The sequence below is a fragment of the Poecile atricapillus genome, chromosome 18, assembly GCF_030490865.1.
Source record: "Poecile atricapillus isolate bPoeAtr1 chromosome 18, bPoeAtr1.hap1, whole genome shotgun sequence".
NCBI lineage: Eukaryota > Metazoa > Chordata > Aves > Passeriformes > Paridae > Poecile > Poecile atricapillus.
Genome location: NC_081266.1, coordinates 7,107,321 through 7,127,756, shown reverse-complemented (window position 1 = coordinate 7,127,756; position 20,436 = coordinate 7,107,321). Strand labels below are relative to the sequence as shown.

Below are 20,436 nucleotides of genomic sequence, written 5' to 3'. Positions count from 1 at the left end.
TGGCATCCCAGGCAGATGGCTGTGGGGAATGTCACGTGGAGCCTACTGGAGCCAGCAGGCCAGCTGAACAGGCACACAATTTGCTCTTTGGGGGACACTGCTTTTTAACAGCTGATGCTCTTTTCAAACCCTTCCCTGTGCAAGGGGCTGTAGCTCAGCACCAGCCCTTCAGGGTGGGAGCCCATCTCCCTGTCTGCTCCCTGCCTGCATCTGCTCCCCCACACTCTTGTGGGATGGGGCCACTGGCCTCCCTGCAAGACACCAGCACGTCCCATGCAGCTCTGCCTGTGCTGCTGCCAGGACTGGAAGGAAGCAGGAGCCCTGCTCAAGTTTGCCAGCTGTCCATTCGGCCAGCAATCCTGCTTCCTTGGCCTGGCTGAAATATTCATAACTACCTCACTGTGCGAGGTCTCAACTCCATTAACACTCTGGAAAGTTTAGCATGATAAATTATTCAGTGGCAGCTTTATTTTTGGCCAAGTCACACAGGATGAGGAAGGAGGTCTCTTTAGGGGTGGAAAGCAGGGAAGCTGTCAAATTGATCCTTAACCTGCCAGGAACAGCACATCTCCTGACACAGCACATACACAACTACTTTTAAACTTAAAGCATGGCAACTCCTCCTCCTCTCCTTCCAACCCAGGGACAATGCCCAAGTGCAACAATTTCCTGGGGCAGAAAAATACTCTAATGAATGACTGCTTTTTCTCCTCACACACTCACAAGCCTTCTTACCTTTCCCTTCTCACCAGGAGTTCTATCAGAGCCTTCAGAAACTATTTCTGAAACAACTATGAGCTTGATCCCAGCTGCCCCATTACGCACAGCCAAAGTCTTAAGCCCAGGCAGCAGCACCCAGCAGCGCAGCTGCAGGAAACAGCAGCATTTCAGGAAATGGAACTGCTCCAGAGACCTGGCAGCTGACAGCCACCCAGGCAACCTCCTGTACAGACATGGCCCTCTCCAACTGGCATCTCCACAAGCTTCCCAGCCTGACCTCACCCCTCCCCAGTGACAGGCCAAATGAAAATATGTTCTACTCCTAGCCTATGTCCCAAAGCCCTGGTCCACTTTATCAAAGAGATTAACAGTCTCCAGGTTCTCTTTGCTTGTCCTTCCCAAGGTCTGTTCTCCTCCTTACCTGCAGAGCTTTTTCATCCAGCATTCGGTGTTTGCTCTGAATCTTGTGTCTTGGCCACTTCTGTTTAGCTGGGTCTTCTGCACCAGCAAAAATTGAACTGTACTCCTGCAGCCGTTCAGGGGCTGGGTACTTGGCACTGGAAAACACCTACAGAGAAACAAGGGGGGACTGAAAAATCCCAACAACTAGGCAATCCTACCATACAGAAACACATGGAGAGGAATAAACATGCAATCTGTGCTGCCCGTGGGAATGGACAGCTTTGGAGTCAACAGGCTCCTAAGGGCTATGTGCACAGACCCAAACATGCATGGGCTGCCACTTCTGAAACTGCAATTGCCAGAGCTTTTCTCTCTCTCTAAAAGTACTAGATCACTGGCAAAAAGGCTTCCACTGGCAGGAAAGGAGTTGGAAACACTGTAAAAAATGGAGCAAGAATGAAGAAAGAAGGATTTTCACCAGTTTTACATGGCTCAATGGGATTAAGAAGCACTAAAGGGAGCCTCTATGACAGGAGCTTTCATCCAAATAAGTGTCTATGAGCCTGAAGTGAGGGTGTTAGGCTTAGCTCAGCACGTCTTTCCTCCTTCTCAGGAAGCAGCTGGGACAGAAACCTATAAAAGCTACATAAAGCCTGGAGCTGTGTGGCTCATGGGTCCAAAATTCATTAATTGGCTGAGCCAGGAATGGGATTCTCACCCCAATCCTGCTCAGCAACAAGGCACCTTTTCTCCTCCAGAGCTTACATTAGGAGTAAAGAAAGGAAGAAAAGAGGCCATGCCTTCACTGAAATCACTACCTTAATAGCCTTCTTGCTGCCCTTTATCTTCTCAATCTTCGCCTGGGCAAGTGTGACTCTCTCCCCAATTGCCTGGAGCTGTGCCCGGCTGGCCTCCACCCGCTGAGAGATCCTAGGAGGCAAGAACACTTCTTAAGAATCCAGAACCAGTGTTGTTTTTTTTTAAAACAGCCACTTCCCAGCCCCTCAGAGAAGGATGTGACTCTCAGGGGACTGGGTTCTTTCACAGTGCAAAACAGTGCTGGTCGAGACACACTTGTACCCATCCTATTGAGAGCTTTAGGTACTCCAACATGAAGTAGGATTAGTCCGTGACTCACAGCATGACGCTCCTGTGGCTGGCTGAGGCACAGAAAGATGGAAAACTGGCAACAGACACAGTATTGATAACACAGGGATGATTCAATTATTGCTGAGCAGAGCTTAGACAGAGTCAAGGCCTTTTCTGCCTCTCGGCCTACCACAAGGAGCTGGGGCAGGGACGCTGCCAGGACACCTGATCCCAGCTGACCCAAGGGATGTTCCAGACCCTATGGCAGCATGCTCAGCCTATAAACCAGGGAGAAACTTGCCTGGGGTCTGCTACTCGGGGACCGGAGCCTCCTTTGAGGTGGTGAGCAATTGGTTTTATTTGCATCGCTTGTCTTTCTTGTATTTTATTTCTCTCTGCTTTTGGTTGTTTTCCTTTATATTACAATATTATTATCAATTTTATATTTTATTTTAATAATTTAACTGTTCTTATCTCAACCCATGAATTTTCTCACTTTTACCCTTCTAGTTCTCCTTCCCCTCCCTGTGCAGGGAGTAGGGTGAGCAAGGGGCTGTGTGGTGCTTAGCTGCCAGGTGCAGATAAACCATACCACTAGATCAGTATCAGAATGCTTTGGGACTCAGGTGAAAATCACTCTGTGGCAGCACAGGAGAGCAGTCAGTGTCTAAATACCTCTGCATTCACATTGTGGACACATTTCTCTCCCACCTGGCAGCCAGGGGCATTACTGAAACTGCCTCCATGCCTTGCAGAGTGGCTGCCACACTGCTGGAACTGTCACACAGGCCCAACCAGAGGTTAGGAGAGATGCTGGGAGAAGGCATCAGCTACAGGTAACCTGGAGTCACCTTCTCAGAAGAGCCCTCTTTACCCATGCATAGCCAGCAGATTCTCCCCAATTACAAGGTCAAAAGCTGAAAAGTCTTCTGAACTTTTGCCCCTCCAGTGAATCCAGGGAAGAATATTTTCATGGCAACATAAGCTATTAGGAAAAAGAGCACTCCACTTTAGCAATATTTTGTTCCACTGGATCATTCTGTGCCTGTAAAGAGCAATCTTAAGTACTGTCTTTAAATTTCACCAAGAGTCTCTCTTTGCTTTTGAGGAGAGAGTGCTCATGTGCTTTTTCTGATGTGTCTAATTCCCTTCAGTAATGAATTTGTGGTCAGTAGTGATCCATGATTCCCAGTTTCAAACTGTACCAAATCCTTCTTTTCCAGTATTTTAACTTTGGGCAGTGCAATCTCTATTATAGCATAGAAATAGAAAACCCCCCTCAATGCGGGTAGTGAAAAACAGCAAGTACAAGCAGCCTATTCTCCTTGTACCATTCTGAAAAAAACCCCTCACTTTCTCTAAACAGCTTCAAGCATTTCTGTTTGTTTATAGCCATGCTCTCCTCTTCCTGGAGGCATGAAAAACCCTTCCTTATGCATATGGCATGATAGCACACAGCCTGTTTCTACCTTATTCTGTTTGGAGTGGGAGATGAGCAAAACTGAATCTCATGAGATTCTCCCTCTCAGAATTATTCTCCGTTACCCCATTTTATTTTAAACACAGTCTAACAGCTTGTATTTTGTACCAACACTGAGTACAAATCTGTTCATGATTTCCTTCCCACACCCTCCCTCTGCCTTAGTGGAGTAAGTCCACACCACTTCTACACTTGATAGGTTCTCAGAGTAGTTTCTGTTGTTCCTTTCAGTGTGCATTTCCTAGCACCTGTCTGCAGCAAATCTCATGTGTCACAGGGCTGCCCCATTGTCTTGTTTTGTTCAAGTCTGAGATGCCTCTGAAGGACCTAAATCTTTCCTAACTGCTCTCACCAGCAAATTTTCCCACCTCACAGTTCACCTCTTTTCTACAGGTTTCATAATTGTATTGATTGACATGATTTCCAGTACTGCTCCCTAGGGGCATTTGACTATTTTTACTTCCTTCAAAACTGAAAAAACCTAGTCATTTATTTCTGCTTTGCTGCTCTCCCTCAAATCAATGATGCAATTTTCTCTCTCACCTGAGAGTAGACCTCTCTTCTAGGAGAACTCCACAAAGCTTTCCTGAAGCTCCAAATAAAAGTGAGGTATCAATTGCCTTTTAGCCAGTACCCTGCTGACTTCCAGACATAATTTTCAGGATCTGACAAGGCATGTTTCTCTCCCAGAAGGAAGTACTAAGCAAAAAGTTAAGTAAGCTGAGGCCTCGAAACCAGTAAGTGTTCTTCTCCCTTTCACTTAATGAATGTGAGTGGGTCCAGTGAGGCAGTCAAACACTTCCCTCACTCTCTTTCCTGCCCCACATTATCCCCACTGCCCACCAAATATCACCAGTGAAAGGAGACCGTATCAGGCAGACTGCATGCTCCCAGCACAAGCTGGGGAAGTTGTCCAGTGCCAGCTCAGGTGTTTCAAACCACGCTGAATCTTCTCTGAGGCACTCTGTACTTTCTCTGGGGCTACGGATCCTGCTCTAGGATTTGACAGGCCAAATCCTACTGACCTTATGAGATCTGCCAAAAACCTTCACCTGAGGTCGCACAGATGCAAGTCCACAACACAGAACGAATACCTATCAGTCTACAGATTTATTTGTTGCTGAACAAGGTAACTTTGAAAAAAAATTAAACCCCCTCAATCCAACTAATCAAATTCTATCACATGTACAGGCTCCTAGAAGTGCATGACTGTTATGCATGAACAGTTCAAGATAGAGCTGGATGTGTTAGTTAGAAGAGACAATACAACATATCCTTATTGGAAAAAAATACATGGAGAAAACCTCCTCATGTTTGATCAACTATTTCTACTGCTGTGGAAACTGAACTTACTCAAAGGACTCAACCAGTTTTTGTAAAGAAATGAAACAGGAAGGAATTCCTGAGGATTTCAGTGCTGGAAGAAAGGTGGCATTCAGGCCTTAACCTCCATTAAAGGGAGGACAAGAACAATCAGGACGAGAGGGATTAAGTTCCACTACAATGGCCCAGTAGTACCTCAGAACGCACTGCTCAAGGAGCCAAAACCACAACGAGCATCTGAACCTACCCCGTGCCTACTTTCTTAGTCATTGTTGTGTTATTTTGCTCTGGGTGCTCTTTTCTGCTTGAGAAATGCCTTTAGTTAAATTCAATATGACTCTGGAGTTGCAAAGGAGCAGGAGGCTACAGTGACAGTCCCTTTCAGCAGCACGTGCTTCATTCAGGACAAGTGAAATGGGGGGTCAGTGGAAAAAGGAGAATACAACACCTACCTTCAAATGCTGTGCACTGAGTCAAATCAACCTTCCCCTCCCAATGCTTTTCTCTGGGGAAGCAAGACATGTGGCAGATTAAATCTACCTAGTCGATTATCTCTTAATCCATACAGACTTTTAGTTTTTGATCTAAGCACATATTAAAGGCATCCTTTCAGCTGCTTTGATTCAAGCTTTCACTTTCTCTTGTCCCTCTGAAATATTTTTGCCCTCAAGCCCTCTGCACTTCATTCCCAACTTAGATCTTGTTTCTCCTTTGTCCTAAAGCCCTCATCCTGCTGCCTTTAAGCCACTCTCCATTTTACAGGCAATTTTCTCCAACACCCACAGCAAGTTCCAGGAATACTTCTTCACAGTTCTTGGGAACCTCTTGAGTGGTCCCCTATCCTCTGTCCCATTTGCAACCACAGACCAGATCACTTCCTCTTATTTCACTTTAACTCCTCTGATAAATCTCACATTCAGGTGGCTACTGCTGGGTCTTCTATTCATGGTGAAAAAATTACTGTTTCCTTACTTCCACAGGAAAAAGATTTGAGGCATTAGGAATCTGGCATCCAGGACACTGGATACTACCTGACAGGACTGTCAGCACTGGGAGTAATGCTACATTTGTATGCAAGTCTCCAAGCACTTCACAGTGGCAACCAAAAAAATTGTGATTTTTATCATCTATACTTGCTAGGGATCAGACAGCATCAGAAAAAAAGTTAAAAATCAGGGAAGGTTTAAAGACAGACTGACAGATTCCAAGAAAGGTGTCTGAGAAAGACAGAATGCAGCTGTAAGGAAAGCATCACAGCAGCCAGAGATCCTTTGCTCTCTATGCTGAACGTTCATGTCACCTGGGGTGACAAAACTTCTGAAATGGGAGAGAGGACAGGCAAGCTGCACACCAAGGTGAACAAAAAAGGTTAGGCAACAGAGGCTGGAGCAAACCTCACTAGAATACCAAAGAACTTAATTTTCATGTCTGAAGTACAAAAGTAAGCGATCAACCAAGGAGAAAGAACATTACAGAGCAGAATGAGAAATGAAGTTGCACAGGAGGATAAGGCAGGCAAAGTATTAAATTACTTTTTCCTTAAATGAAGACTGTACACATCACAGAAAATCAGGCTTCTGGTCACCTCCCAGCCCAAGCTCCAAGCCTGAGAGATAGCAGGGGGATGCTTGGCATTGCTGTTCTAAACTTCAGGATACATATAGTAAATTTATTCTATAAAATCTTGTCTTCTTGCCTAGAAGTCAATCTGCCTTTTTTTTTTTTTTTTGCTAAATGACATGTGCTTTTATTAAATTTCTCCCTTACTATAGAAGGCATGAATAAGAAAGGATTGAGTTTATGGTTATTGTGCTTAATTTTATTCTCAGACTCTCCAAGGAGCTGGTACTAGAGCAGGGTAACAAGGGAACAAAACAGTGTCAAAAATGAACACTTTGAGATGCCCAGTCACCACTCCCACACAGTGCTTCTGCCCCTGCAGCTGGCAACATCTCCAGATTGAAATGGGGAGAGCAAAGGAAAGTCTGCTGAGACATTTATGCTTTACAGTGATCCAGGGAAGCATTCAAAATCAGCTCACAAAGCCAATTCACCTCAAAAGTTTGAAAGGCAAAAAAATACATACTCTTAGGAAGAGCCAAACACGTTCAACCACTCATAGAAAGATCAACTTGTTTGCTTTCTGCTCTTCTCTCTCCATATTTAAGCAGCTTTTAAAGTCTTACTTCTTATCTGAGTAAGTGTAATCAGAAACTGTCATCATACACCATCTCTGACAGAAAGAAGTCCCCAGTGAGGCTGTGTAATCAACGTTCCTTCCTCCATTAAGGGTTTGGGTATTATACTAATTAGTGTTTAGCTCACTTTGATTGCTCCTCGAGCCTGATTTGCAGGTGTTTCAGCATTTGCATACTGCCCTGTTCCTGTGATGCCGAACGGCTTTGCAGATTGGAGAGTGATCAAGGTTGCCAGGTTATCCTCAGCAGGATCCAACATTTTTCATTCTCCACAGGTCATGTTCTCACACAAAGACCATTTCATTTTGATTTTTAATCTCTCATTTCACAAGGCACTCCCACTACTGTGAATTAAGTTTATGTAAAACTGGAAACTTGTAATTTTGACCTACCATCTCAGCACCCTTCTCCCTCTTCCCCTGCAGCCTGTTCTCCTCTCCAGAAAAGTAGCAGCTTCTTTTTTCTTCATAGAAAAAGGTCACAAACAAGTGACCTCTTTAATATTCCAAGCTTTTTACTTGCCTCATACCACTGACTGGTTTGAAAGTAGACGTGCTTTTTTTTTTTTAAGAAGAAATATATACAAAATAGAAATTCAGTGTATATTAAGCAGAAAGTCTGTGTTTGCAAATAAAGTACACCATTAGATCTTTACACAGGCTACTTTTGATTAATCTACTTCTCCATTAACAGTGTTAATATACATATACAACCCAGGTTCTACCATCACAGTGACAACTTCTGGGAAAGATGACTTTAAGAACTCCATTTCTTCTAAAAGAAGTAATGGAAAAAATGGTTCTTTACCAGTACTGCTGGAGTTTCACAGGTGACCTTTTGAGTTCCTCCACTGGCAGTGGAATTGCTTCCCAAAGCAGCAGCCACAGGAAGAGTCATGAGATATTAGGCAGCTGATGATAGTCAGTATGAATCACAGAATAGTTTGGCTTGGAAGGGATCCTTAAAGGCCATCTAGTCCAAGCCCCTGCAGTGAGCAGGGACATCTTCAGATGATCAAGTTGGTCAGAGCCTTGGTCAACCTGGCCTTGAATACTCTGAGCAACCTGTTCTGGTGTTTTACCAGCCTCATCACAGAGCATGCCTTCATTGTATTTAGTCTGAATCTACCCTCTTAAGTTAAAACCAGTACTCCTCGTCCTATCACAACAGGCTCCGCTAAGAAGTTTGTCCTCATCTTTCTTATAAACCCCTTTTGGGTACTGACAGGCTTCCTTGGAGTCCTCTCTTCTCCAAGCTGAACAACCCCAACTCTCTCAGACTTTCCTCAGAGGAGAGGAGTTGTAGTAACTGATACTAGAACTGTAACTAGTAAAAGTTACTAAAGTATAGTAACTGGTTTGTTATCTTTAGAGTCTTCACTCATCCTTGCAAGAATCTCAGAAGTATTTATTCACAGAAGCTCAACCTTTTGTAGTAACAGCCTTAAGTGTTTTCAATCTTGTTTTTCTTCTTTTTTTCTTAATTGCTTGTGAAAGGAGGGTTAATCTTGTTTGGACAGAATTTTACAAGACTGTCAAAAATAAATTTTGTTTCCACGTTGCTTGAAGTAATAGATCTTATTTGGCAGATAGCTTGAGAAGGTGTTTTGGCACCTTGTAACCTTAAATTAATCAACTGTGTGTACACAAACATTAGGTTTCTCCTATCTAAGCTCCATTCTCAAGACTAGCCAATGATCTTCCTCCATGTCCCCATCGAAAAGAAAATGTGTATCACTACAGTCACTGGAAACATAAGCAATAGATAAATGCCCAGATGACCCTGTTGTGATCTTTATCTGGGGTAGGGAGGCCTAATGCCTTTAAAAAGATCAGACATTCCTCTGGATCATTGAGGGTACCATATCTGATTCTACACAGACAATATTTCTTTTATACAGCTCACTCTTAATTGATGCTGTGCTCCAGTTTCCCTGCCAGCAATAGTTACAGGAGACAGACCAACCTGGACTGAGATGTGTGATCTGTGCCCTCTCCCAGGTGGGGCTGCAAGAGAAATTCAAAAGCCACCAGCCAGAAATGCTGTTTCTTCTGAGCTTCACCTGAAGGTAGCAACAGCAGGAGAGGAGCACTGACAAGCAGCTGCCCCAGCCCTTTCAGGCTGTGTCTCACTTGACCAAAGATACACTGCCATGATCGTGCGGGAGAAGTAACACATTTGCACATCCTTCCTCCCCACCGACCAGGCAGTCAGGAAGTTTCTTTTTATTCCTAGCTTTCCCCCATACCTTCCAAACGGTTTTAATCAGTTTTCTTGACCAAGGTAAGCAATACTCAGTTACACACGTGTAGCCAAAAAAAAAAAAAAGAAAAAAAAAAAAAAGGTGATCATCCCTAAAAGCCTTGCCCTGATGTAAGGTTGAACATACTAGGAAAGCTGAGCTCCCATTCCTTCATTGGGATGGAGGTTTTTCATACTGCTCTTAGTCTGTTGATCTCACCAAAACAAGCCATTGTCATCAAGAATAAGAGTGCTGGGCAAAACACACCTGCCTCCAGAGAAGAAAATGATTCCTGGTGATAGCAGTTCACACTCTCGTCTTTCTCCAAGAAAAGCACTTCTTTTCTTTGCATTTAATCAAATATCATTAGAACTTCATAGCTCTTCACCCAAAGATCTCCAAGCAATTTCCAAGTGTTAATTAAATCTTGGTTGCTTGTGAAATCAAGAGTGGAATCATTTGCTCCCTGGAACAAAGAAAACCTAGGGAAATTCACAGTTACAGTCTCAGCAGATCACATTTTCAGTCCATAATTCACTAACTTGAACAATTTTGCATTCACAGGACTTACCACATACCTTTCAGTAGCTGCTTAATTTTCCATTTTACTGAGTTTAAGGCCACCTTCAAGTTCATCTGCCTTTTTCAGTGTCCCCCCCATTGCCAAATCCATCCCAATGTTGCTCTCCAGAATAAACTATCGCCAGCAAGAACTGACACAAAACACTGACCATTCTCTTACCATCACTATTTCACTCTTGGGATCCAGAATGTAGCCTTTACTCACATTTAAGACACATGTTTACAAGTAAAGGTTTTTGCATTGAATAGAAATTTTCTCCACTTCCAAGTAGCTGATGGCAATCACACAAAATTTTACTTGCAGATCACAAGCTGAACCCTTCAGTCTCCTTTTCAATAACATATATCTCAAAGCTATCATTTACAAGCTAGTACTTACTGTATAAAAACTGCTGTCCTGCACAACTGGACTTGAATATTCAGGAGAAGGAAAGCCCAACCAAGAAAAAGGACTTGCTACCATAAATGTCTGTTTAAAGACAACTACATGTCTTCTCAGAACTCTTACTTCCTTTCTGACTTTGATCATATAATAAAGGTCTGCCTCTGTGGTCTTCCCTCACTGTGCTGACCTGCTGAAGTTATAATCAGAAGATACCTGGTAAATGACCAAACTGGACTTTGAAGAATGACTTGGAGTATCCTGGTCGTTCTGTTTTGCACTCAGTACCATGTTTCTGCTCATCATGTTTGTTGCAGTGATCCCTGTACTTTTCAACAGGTTACATCTCAGTGAAATTTCTTCTACTTCCTTGCACTCACTGCTTCTGTTCAGCAATGACCCTCTTCAGCATCCTGTGAGGACTAGCGCAGATTCCCCAGATTCACCCAAAATTTTGCTACAATTAAAACAAGTCCAACTACATAAGACAGACTTTCTCAGAAACAGTTACCAGCCCTTTGCCAGCTACAAAACCTCCTTGCTAACTTAGCTTTTCCATTTCTCACCCTTGCTTTCAAAGTGAACTTCTCTTAACAAATCCTCCTCTTTCTAATCTGGCGTCCTTCACTTAAAGGAAAGATTTCTTCACATATTTTTGGCAAAGTTTTTTATTTTATAATATTTACTCTTCAGAAACAGCGGTTGTTTAGTGTTACTTCTTTTTCCTACAATCAATTGCAGTCACACTCAAATCTCAAAAGGCACCTCCTATGATATGCCCATCAAGAAGCTAATTTGAGTGTGCTTCTTCAACAAATTAGGACAACTCTTTATGGCACCTTATCCATCTAACACCTTTCCTGAGTGATTACAGCACTTTCCCTTTTTTGAGGGATTTCTAGTTACTCTTCCCCTGAAAACTTTGGGCCACAGGCAGAGATGTTCCTCACAGCATCAAAAAGCAGATACCTCTCTGCTTGCACTGACAGCTGCTCTGTCATTTCAATGAAACAGTCTGAGGCACATCAGTGATCAGACACCTTTAGAACTGGTCTAGATAACATGATTTCATTTTCCCCATTGTCATTTAAAAAATCATCTCTCCCATGCACTAACTCACAATTAGTCAGTAGGAATGGAAAGACTATCTTCACAGTAATACCAGAACAAATTCATACAGTGTACCTTCCAAACCTCCTTCCCCACCCCAAAACTGCCAGAACTGTAAATTCATACACTTTAATGGCTTAACCACTATCCCTGTGACACTCTGAGGAAATGTTTTCATGACCAATGCTTTGACAGCAGCTAAACCCTTCATCCCAGCTAAAAGTAAGCAGAAATATAATGAAGGACATGATTTTGGTTGTGTGGTTGTTTGCTCCCCATCCCCTAAATTTCCCAGGTGCTAGAAAAAAAGAACACTCTGCCTGGTGCTCAGTTGTGAGAGTCACACTCCCTTCCTCAAAAATCAAAAAACAAACAAAAACCAGAGAGAACTGCAATGTGGAGACCATGAACTTCCTTGCTTCTTGGTACTGAGCTACTGGAATGTGAGGTATATGTATATATATATATTGGAATGTTATATATATGCCACTGATAACCAGAAGGCTATTCCTACTGCACTCACACAGAGCAGAAGTGCAGCAGCTTTACCTCCTCTTCTAAAAGGAATTGTTATGCCTCTTAGGCCCATCAAGCATGTTTTCAGATTCAGATTCAGCTTTGCTGGTCGATCTAAAACAAGAGCCCTAGAAGTAAATTAAAATGCAAACACCTGACTTTATAATGCACAGTAACCCAGAATAAGGATCATATTCTTGGATAAAGTAAGAAGGGAATCCAATTTACCATGCTGTGCAAGGGAGAGTAGGGGATAAAAATTATTAATGGCACAGCATGGTGAATTCCTTCAATAAAATGTTTGTCAGGCAGATATAGAGGAGGGGGTGAAAGCTTCTGGAGCCTGGGTTAAAGAATTCGGATGGTAAAGTGTGTTTAAGAGAAACCCCAGGTGGGTAATTTAGGTTCTGGAGGATTTATATGGAAGAAAAGCAGAAACTCCTTCATTAGCACCTACAAATGGGTTTCCTGTCTCCAAAAGCACTGCTGTCTCAGCTGTCAGTTGCATTTACACCTAAACCTTTATAACCTTTCCCATTTGCAAAACCCAACAGCACCACAGCAAGTCAGAAAGAAGCACCATGGAAAGGAAATTTAATGCACCAGTCAAGTGTGAAGAACAGACCTTTGGCCCTGGTGTTCCTCCCCCAACTCTCCCCTCAGTGTGCACACTCTCATAGGAGCAAGCCTGTAATACACATTTCAAGCCACTCAGTGTTATTTTCCAGACAGTTTTCTCCATGCTGGATCCCTAATGGAAGTCATGCCTGTAAAACAAAATGACTTGTTTGAATCTCTTCCTCCAGGGCTGACGAGTACAAAAAAGTCCTCTATAGGAACAGAAAATGACTCCAGCACTTGGGAGTCTCCAGTGTCTGAAGCTGGTTGAGAAGGCAAAACTATCACTTAAAAGAATAACATGGCAGTTGTGTCAAGAATACTGGGCGTGGGAGAATCCAACAATATTGCCAAAACTGTGGGCTAAGAAATCAGGGAACACTTCTGCTGTGAGGCACACACTGATTTGTTGTTATGATTTGCTTCTCCTCGCCTATTTCCAGAGAGTAATAACCACAGCCACTTGCAGTCAGGGAGTGAGGGGTAAAGGAATTACTCTCTGGATGGTGGAAGTTCATAAGATCTTTGCCAAAACCCTTTTAATTAACAGAGATTTATCACTGGAAAAAAATTAGCTCACGAAAACTTGAAGGCTGCTACTCAGTATTGTACTTTCTCCAATAAGGAACAGGGTACAAACAAGAGACTTCCCTGACAGCATTAAAAAAACCCACGAGCTAAAATAAATCAACAATTCGTATGTACTGAAACTACCTTAGTTTCTCCTTACTGTCTGCCTTTCCTATTGCACATGCCATCTGTTTTAAAGCAAACTGCCTCTAATTGCCACAAGATATTCCACTACTGCAGCAAGAGTAGAAAGAAACTTCTCAGGAGTTCCTTGAAGTCTGAAATTGTTGCGTGCCTCCTGCCTGCTTAGCAGGTTTGAGACTAATTCCAGAAGCAGGAGAACACCTCTCCTGCAATTTTGCACAGATCAGATCCCAGCAGATCCTAAGCTTAAGGATTTTAGCAGCATTCAGAAAGTTGTGACCTGGTCTCTTGCAGAACAGTCACACTCCCTTTTTGCCTCTCTATGGAGGTGTAGGATGCCTGCTAGTGCCAGCTGCTCCCAACCTTCCAAGCATGCTGATCACACCCTCGTGTCACCTCCTAAGGTCTTCTTCCTATAGTTTAGGAACCACTCTGAAGCTACAGCTTCACAAGCTGCTGAAGTTAGCTTCCAGAGGATCACGGCAGCCACAACAAATGAATGGTGCCTTACAAAGTGTGTGCTGTGCTCAAAAGGAAAATAAATCCACATTACTTGGCCATACAAGAATAACAACTAGCTGCAGGCAAAATGTCTTCCCCGTACTCCATCTCCTCATGTCTGCAGGACATTCCACTCACTCTTTACCTCACTGCTCCTTCTTCATCTTCCTGGCAGCAAATGACTGCTCCTACAGCCTCTCAAGAGAGGTATCTGAAACTAAACTAGGCCCAGCACCCTCTTTCAGATGACCTCTGGTACAACTTCAAAGTGCAATGAGGCACCTTGTTATTAAACAAGAGTCATAACACCTTCAAATTCACTGGAGAAAAATTGATTCCCTGTGCTACCACGCATCTCTTAGTGTAAAGTCACCTGCATGGTGAGCCATCACAGTGGACAGCTCTCTTCCTAGAAAGATGCAACCCTTGCAGCCAGCAGAGGAACAAACACAATACAGTGTCCAAGCTGCATCCCAGAGCCCCACTGCACAACGGAGAGCACAGTACAGCTTGCAGCAAGACCCTTCTTGGCAAGTTTGCATTCCACAGCCCTCCTAAATTAAATACATTTACACTGATATATTCAGTCCCACACTTCCATTATTGATCATCATGACTAATCACAGTAGTAAGTTTAAAACAAGGAGGGCTTTAAAACACCCAAAGGTACCTCATGATTAAGATTTTGTTGGTATTTTCAATTTCAGAACTTCTCACATCTCAGCTCTGCTCCTGTCCTAAACATCCCTTAAGGCTCTGCTGCCCAGCCAGCTACTCCTTACCTTCCTTATCACAGCCTCACCAGATTTCTTCCCCACCCCTGAAAGCATCTCCACAGTGCTTTTGTTTGACAGCTATGGTTTTCAGAAGTGCAACTCCAAGTTAAACTTTTGCTTAATATTAAAGCCTTTTTCAAATATGTAATAAGAAATTAGTTCAAATCCAACTGGGAAGGAAACAGGATACACTGGTCTAGCAAAGTGTTATTCCAGACAAGCAAAAGATACTGAATAAAGACTTAAAAAAGTAACAACCAGAAATTATTCCATAAACTAAAAAAAAAAAGTACAAGGATGGGAAATTTTGTACACTGGACAACTCGGGATTGGATCACAGGCAAAGGAAACCAGGAGCTTGATAACAACCTCCCAATCCCAAGTGTTTGATTTCTTTCTACTACTGTAACACTCCATGAGACAACTTGCAAAAGCAATTTTCCACACAACTATTACTCAGAAGTGAACACTTTGAACAGCAAATGGGCAATATTAGAGATTATTAACATTTCCTGCCAACACAAAGTCCTCAGAAACTGAGAAATCCCAAAGGAAAAGCCTACCTAACTAGGGGTGCATATCACAAAATCTAAACTCATCACCTCTTTTAAGTACTTGCCACAATTACATTCCTGTAAAATATTCCAAAGCACGTGATTTCAACACAAACTCCCATCCAGAAAAAAATGGTAGTGAGAAAACAAATAGATGAAAGACTACTGTTAATTGGGGGTTTCAACTGGTCATCCCACCTCCTGTGACCTGTATCAAAAACATTTCTTAAAAGCCCATGAGTTAAATTCAAACAGATATTATGTCAGATTTGCTATGTTAGAATATTTACGTTTTAAGCAATATATCTCAGGAACTACAGGCAGTGAATCTGATCTTTACTGCAGCTTCTACAACAGATTAATGACTTGGATTCAGTTAACACACACAAGCTTAAAACTTCTATTACTTCAAAGCATAAACTTGAGAAGGACATGCAGCCTCTCTTGGTCTCGTCACAGCACTGGTATCAGCACCAAGAGGGCAGGACTTCCTCAGAGGAAAGCACTGCTGGACAGCACTGGCTTAAGACACCAATCTGTACTGCCCAGCAACCAAGAGCTTTGATGTTCCCCACGTGAAAAAAGTCACACCTCTGCTTCTGAGGGTTAGGGATATGATGGAGAGGGATGCTGAGCTGATGTATCCTGCTCCTTCTAACTGATTTCTGACTGCAGTCCAGGCCTGTGCTCCAAGGCTGGGCCCAGTGGCGATGCTCTGGGTCTCAGCCATAGTTTACCTGTGGTTTTGCACCTGCACATCCCTCGATTGTCTATGAACTAATGAAATCTGCAGTGTCTCATTCACCAAGTACCTTGCCACAGTTAATAGAAAGTAAGCTACTTTGAAAATGATTGGAAAGAAGAGAGGTTGGCAGACACTTGTCACATGGGTTATTTCCAAAATTGCCCAAAAAGGGGGAAAGAGAAGGAAAGATCCCTGTATTTTCTTCTAATTTCCAAAATGGAAAGGTATCTTTCTTGTGTCATCTCAACACGTTCATTTTAAGAATTCTTACTCATTTGTCATGTCAGCAACAACTCTGAGCAGAAACTTTGATTAGCTAAAATGGAAACAAAGATCTAGTTGTGGAAATATTCCTTTTTTTTCATAGAGAGTAAGAGACACTTTCACTCCACCTTCAACAAAGTACAGATTGGCTTGTCACTCTCAAAAGCGCTGTACCAATCCACCTGTTCCCATAAAACAAGCTCGGAACATCTGCATCGCTGTAGTACTGAAGTAATGAGTTGGACACACTCAGCCAAGTCTCCCACAGTGAACAAGTTTCCTCTTCATCAACACTGCAAGCTGCTGTTTTGCAGATCAAAACAGTCAGCTTCCCCAGACAAGGCAGCTCCTTCCTGGAAATGGAAGACAGAGCTGCCTTATCTCAGGAAAAGGAAGATAAAAGGACACTCTTGGTTAAGTGGTAAAGTTCTCACCTTGAAAACTTTGCCCCTTGATCGACATGGAACAACCAAGGCCATGGAACTTCTAATCAGATGCCTGCATAATTACTAAATCACTCCTAATTATATCAGAGAGCAAAGACCTCAGTGGAAAGGCAAAGCAAACAAAGAAGCCAATGAAGCCTCCTCTGTTGTTGGAGAAAATTGGTAATTAAAAGTCATGAGTGCACCAAAGAGTGAGGGAACAGCATCACAGTCACTGCTCAGTACTTGGGAGTGACTTGCATACAAAGCAGCAGGCTTGTCTCCCTAGGGAAATTACAGGGTACTGTGCTAGAGAGCAGTGAGGGGAAGAAAAACAGGGGAAAATAGAGACAGAGGAAGAGCAACTCCTGTATTACCAAGTGCTTCATTTAGCCCACAGAGAGGGACACAACTGCCAACCTGGCTTAAGTTTGAAAAGTGCTTTTCCAAGCTCTGGAAAGCCTTCTCCAAGCCTTAGATCACAAAGTGTTCCCCTACTTTGAAGGGAACAAATGAAGTAGACCTTGTGTTCAACCTAAACCAGCCCACACAGAGCCCTTGCCCAAACAAAGACTATTCCAGTGGGAAACCTTTATTTCCCTCAATAAACTGACCTCAGCCTTAAAGACTGCTCTTTCTCCAGAGGCTACCCTTCAAAGTATCATTGTCAAAAACCACAGAACTTCAATCTACACTTAAAAAAACTTCCAAAACTCAGAGAAAGACAAAGTCATGACCCTGCTCACACCATAATAAATTAAACTAGACAGTCATGGGACCTGCTGAAACCAAAGCATGTCCTTTTACTAATTAGACTATGAGAAGATAGATGCTGATCTGTTTCCCTCCCAGTGATACTACACAGCGTCTCAGAGCACCAAGACGTCAAAGATGGCATGGGATGGAGAAAGGCACCACGTTATCCACCATCATTTGCATGCAAACACAAGAATCTCTCTGATCTGCTATACAGACAGTCTTATAGATCCAATCCTAAAGATGACCATAGGCAAGAGGTGCCAAGTCTGGACCAAATCCTTGAAGAGATGGACTTTGACAGATCGTGATACTGTGGCAAGAAACTCAGTCTCATTCAGGGCACTCAGCCCTTCCAACATACAAAAAGGGAAGTGTGGAACACCAGAAGCCCAAAGAGAACAGTTTGTACATTGCAGAGATCAGAATGAAGAGACATTTTCTACTTCACTGCTTCAAGTACAATGACTCAAAAAGATGCATCTTCAAGACACTCTAAAAAACAAAGCCTCCCCTTTAATACACAAGCAAGAAGGAATAAAGAATAAGTGCAGCGGAAGCAGTAATGCAATTTGTGGAAGTCTACCACTGAATGAAAAATTAATAACCGACAATCTCTGGCTAACTGCAGCCATTTCATTATGCTTAACTTTGACAGACTTGAATCAAATAAACTCGTACTGAAATGTGTCTGGTCCTTTTTCATCCCTTTTCTGAACTCCCATTGCTTACCAACACAATGTCCTTTCACTGCTTCAATGTAATCGCAGCACTCTGTCTTGTAATGCTGAATGCTAAGCACCCAACCCCTCAGGAGAGCACTTTACCTGGTGAAGATATCGCCTGACACCTTTTGCAGATACTGAAGTGCATCTGCCACCTGCTGCACAGCCTCCTCTCTTCGTAGGTCCGGCTGGATCAGGGGCACTGAGTACGTCTGCCCTTCCAAAAAGTGCTTCTGGGCTACTGTGGCCATTGTACCTAAGGGAGAGAACAAAGAGGTCATTACAGTAAACACACTGCCATTTTATCACAGCAGTTATTCAGAGCCTTCTCCTTTCTGCTCCACTAATTATTTTAGGAAAGCATTTGCAACAGAATTGGTCAGCTGAGGAGAAAGGCACAAGCAGTAAGTCTGACATACTGGATTTTTGATACATTCGAGGCAGCTACAGTGAGGTGGGAATCTCTTGCTTATCTCAACGCTCTTGGAAACCATAATATTATTTTAGTATGCTACTTAACAAATCTCTGCTCAGTATTGTGCTGAAAACAAAAAACAGACTTAGAAGCAAAGTCAGTTAAGAGCGGCAACAAGACTTGTCAGAAATCACTCTGTCCCATCCTCCCTTTCTTCACATTCCATGTGGATGTATTTCAGGTCAACCAACCCTATTAGCAAAAGGCACTATTTCATCTTATGCTTCTGCTCCCAGAAACACATCATCAGGCCCTTCCAAGAACAGAAGCCATGAAATTACAAGGCATGTATGGGCACACACCCCCTTGCTCCAAGTAGGTTAATGAGAGTTCTTCCATTCTGAGACTCCCAGGAGCTGCTTGTTGCTTCTGGTGACTGGATTTTTTCCTCAGTAACTATCTTGAAAGAAGCCTCCTTATTTTAGAATCCTTTCACATCTCAAACCTAACCAGTCACCAGAATGTTTTGGTTATGTGCCACACAGCTGTGTGCCACACACAAGAGCTGCATGCACACTTTTGGAAGCAGCTGGGCCAGTACCACTGCTCCATAGCTCAGCCAGGAGAAGGTCACCCATCACACATGTTTCCATCCTGAGCCCTGCTCAGTCCTCAGCAATTCCCAAAAAGTTTGCCTCCCATGTCTTTACTGACAAAAATAACAAAAGACTTCCTGGGACTTGGAAGAACAAAGAGAAAAAAAAGTCCATTTCTCTGAGCACACTAGAAATTGCAAACTCACAAATACATTACTGTTAGGACATTGTGAAGAATGAGCAGATTAGACTACCTATACAGTTTTCTAATCCAAACTCTACTGCTAGGTCTACACAACTTCCTTCAAAAGTGTTTTGTCCGTGTCTCTTCTCATTCAGGCTGTAAAAACCACACAGTTTACAGGTGCTCATCACAGGGTTTCATCACACAGAGCTCCACACATCTATAAGAAAATATTCATTAAGCCGAGGAGAAGCAAAACAAAGGAGGATGAAAAGCCAAGGTATCAGACAGGGATATCTCAGGATGCACCACATTCCCTCTCTGGTACTTGGAAGTCTGCAGGAGCTAGTTCAGAGAGCAGTGCTGTGTGCAACCAGTGCAGGCTGAGAATAACACAGAAACACAGTCCATACTGGAAAAATTCACAGATCAGGAGCCTGAAGAGAGATAGTCACAACAAAAAACCAGCTGATTATGTGAAACTTAGAGGGGTCATCACACATTCTTTCAATTCCCTATCTTGCTTCACAAAACAAAGAGATAACAGATTGGACTTGCCTCCAGCCATTTCTGTATATTTAAAAAACACCATCTACCCTCTCCAAATTTTTCCTTTAAGATGATACCACAGTAGGGTAGGAAAAGCTTTCTGTAAATATGATGTGGCTTTTATTTCAGGGTATTCTTTTGGGATGTGGAGTGTGCTGAGTTGTTTTGGGTTTGGTTTTTTTTTTGGTGGGGATGTTTAGTAGTGAATCATGTAAGATATAAGGGCACATAATAGAAGCTTTTCCACAGTTAACACATTTGCAAGATCAAGCCCAGCCATTAGAAAGCTGGCTCTCCTGCCAGTCTAGGAAGCCTAGACCTATTCTGTTTCATTTCATGCATCACTGGCAGCCAGACTCTGTATCTGCACTCTTTAGTGGCAATGTTTGCACACTGATTAGTCTTCTTGACTGGGCCTACTCTGCAGACAGGAAATTATTATTTAGAGCTGTAAAGCATGCAAGCTAATCTGAGAGGAGTACAGCTAATTTTGAGACAGCAGTTTTTGATCTGCTGACCACAATCAAGCTTCAATACTTTTCCTTTAAAATCTACTATTTCACTGTCACC

At 42.8% G+C, this 20,436-nt stretch overlaps 1 protein-coding gene across 8 annotated transcripts in view; it reads right to left on the bottom strand.

The window, feature by feature from the left end:
• Positions 1 to 20,436, bottom strand: part of WASHC1 (WASH complex subunit 1) — a 38,343-nt gene that overhangs the window by 9,048 nt on the left and 8,859 nt on the right. For 7 of the 8 annotated variants that reach the window (XM_058852898.1, XM_058852903.1, XM_058852899.1 and 4 more), the window contains 3 exons: positions 18,225 to 18,378; positions 1,941 to 2,052; positions 1,142 to 1,288 (listed from right to left, as the gene is read on the bottom strand). In XM_058852898.1, the coding sequence (XP_058708881.1) occupies positions 1,142 to 1,288; positions 1,941 to 2,052; positions 18,225 to 18,373 (408 nt within the window). In that variant the 5' untranslated portion in view covers positions 18,374 to 18,378. Of the gene's footprint in view, positions 1 to 1,141; positions 1,289 to 1,940; positions 2,053 to 18,224; positions 18,404 to 20,436 lie in introns of those variants that run through there. The other variant, XM_058852895.1, reaches the window with a different exon arrangement.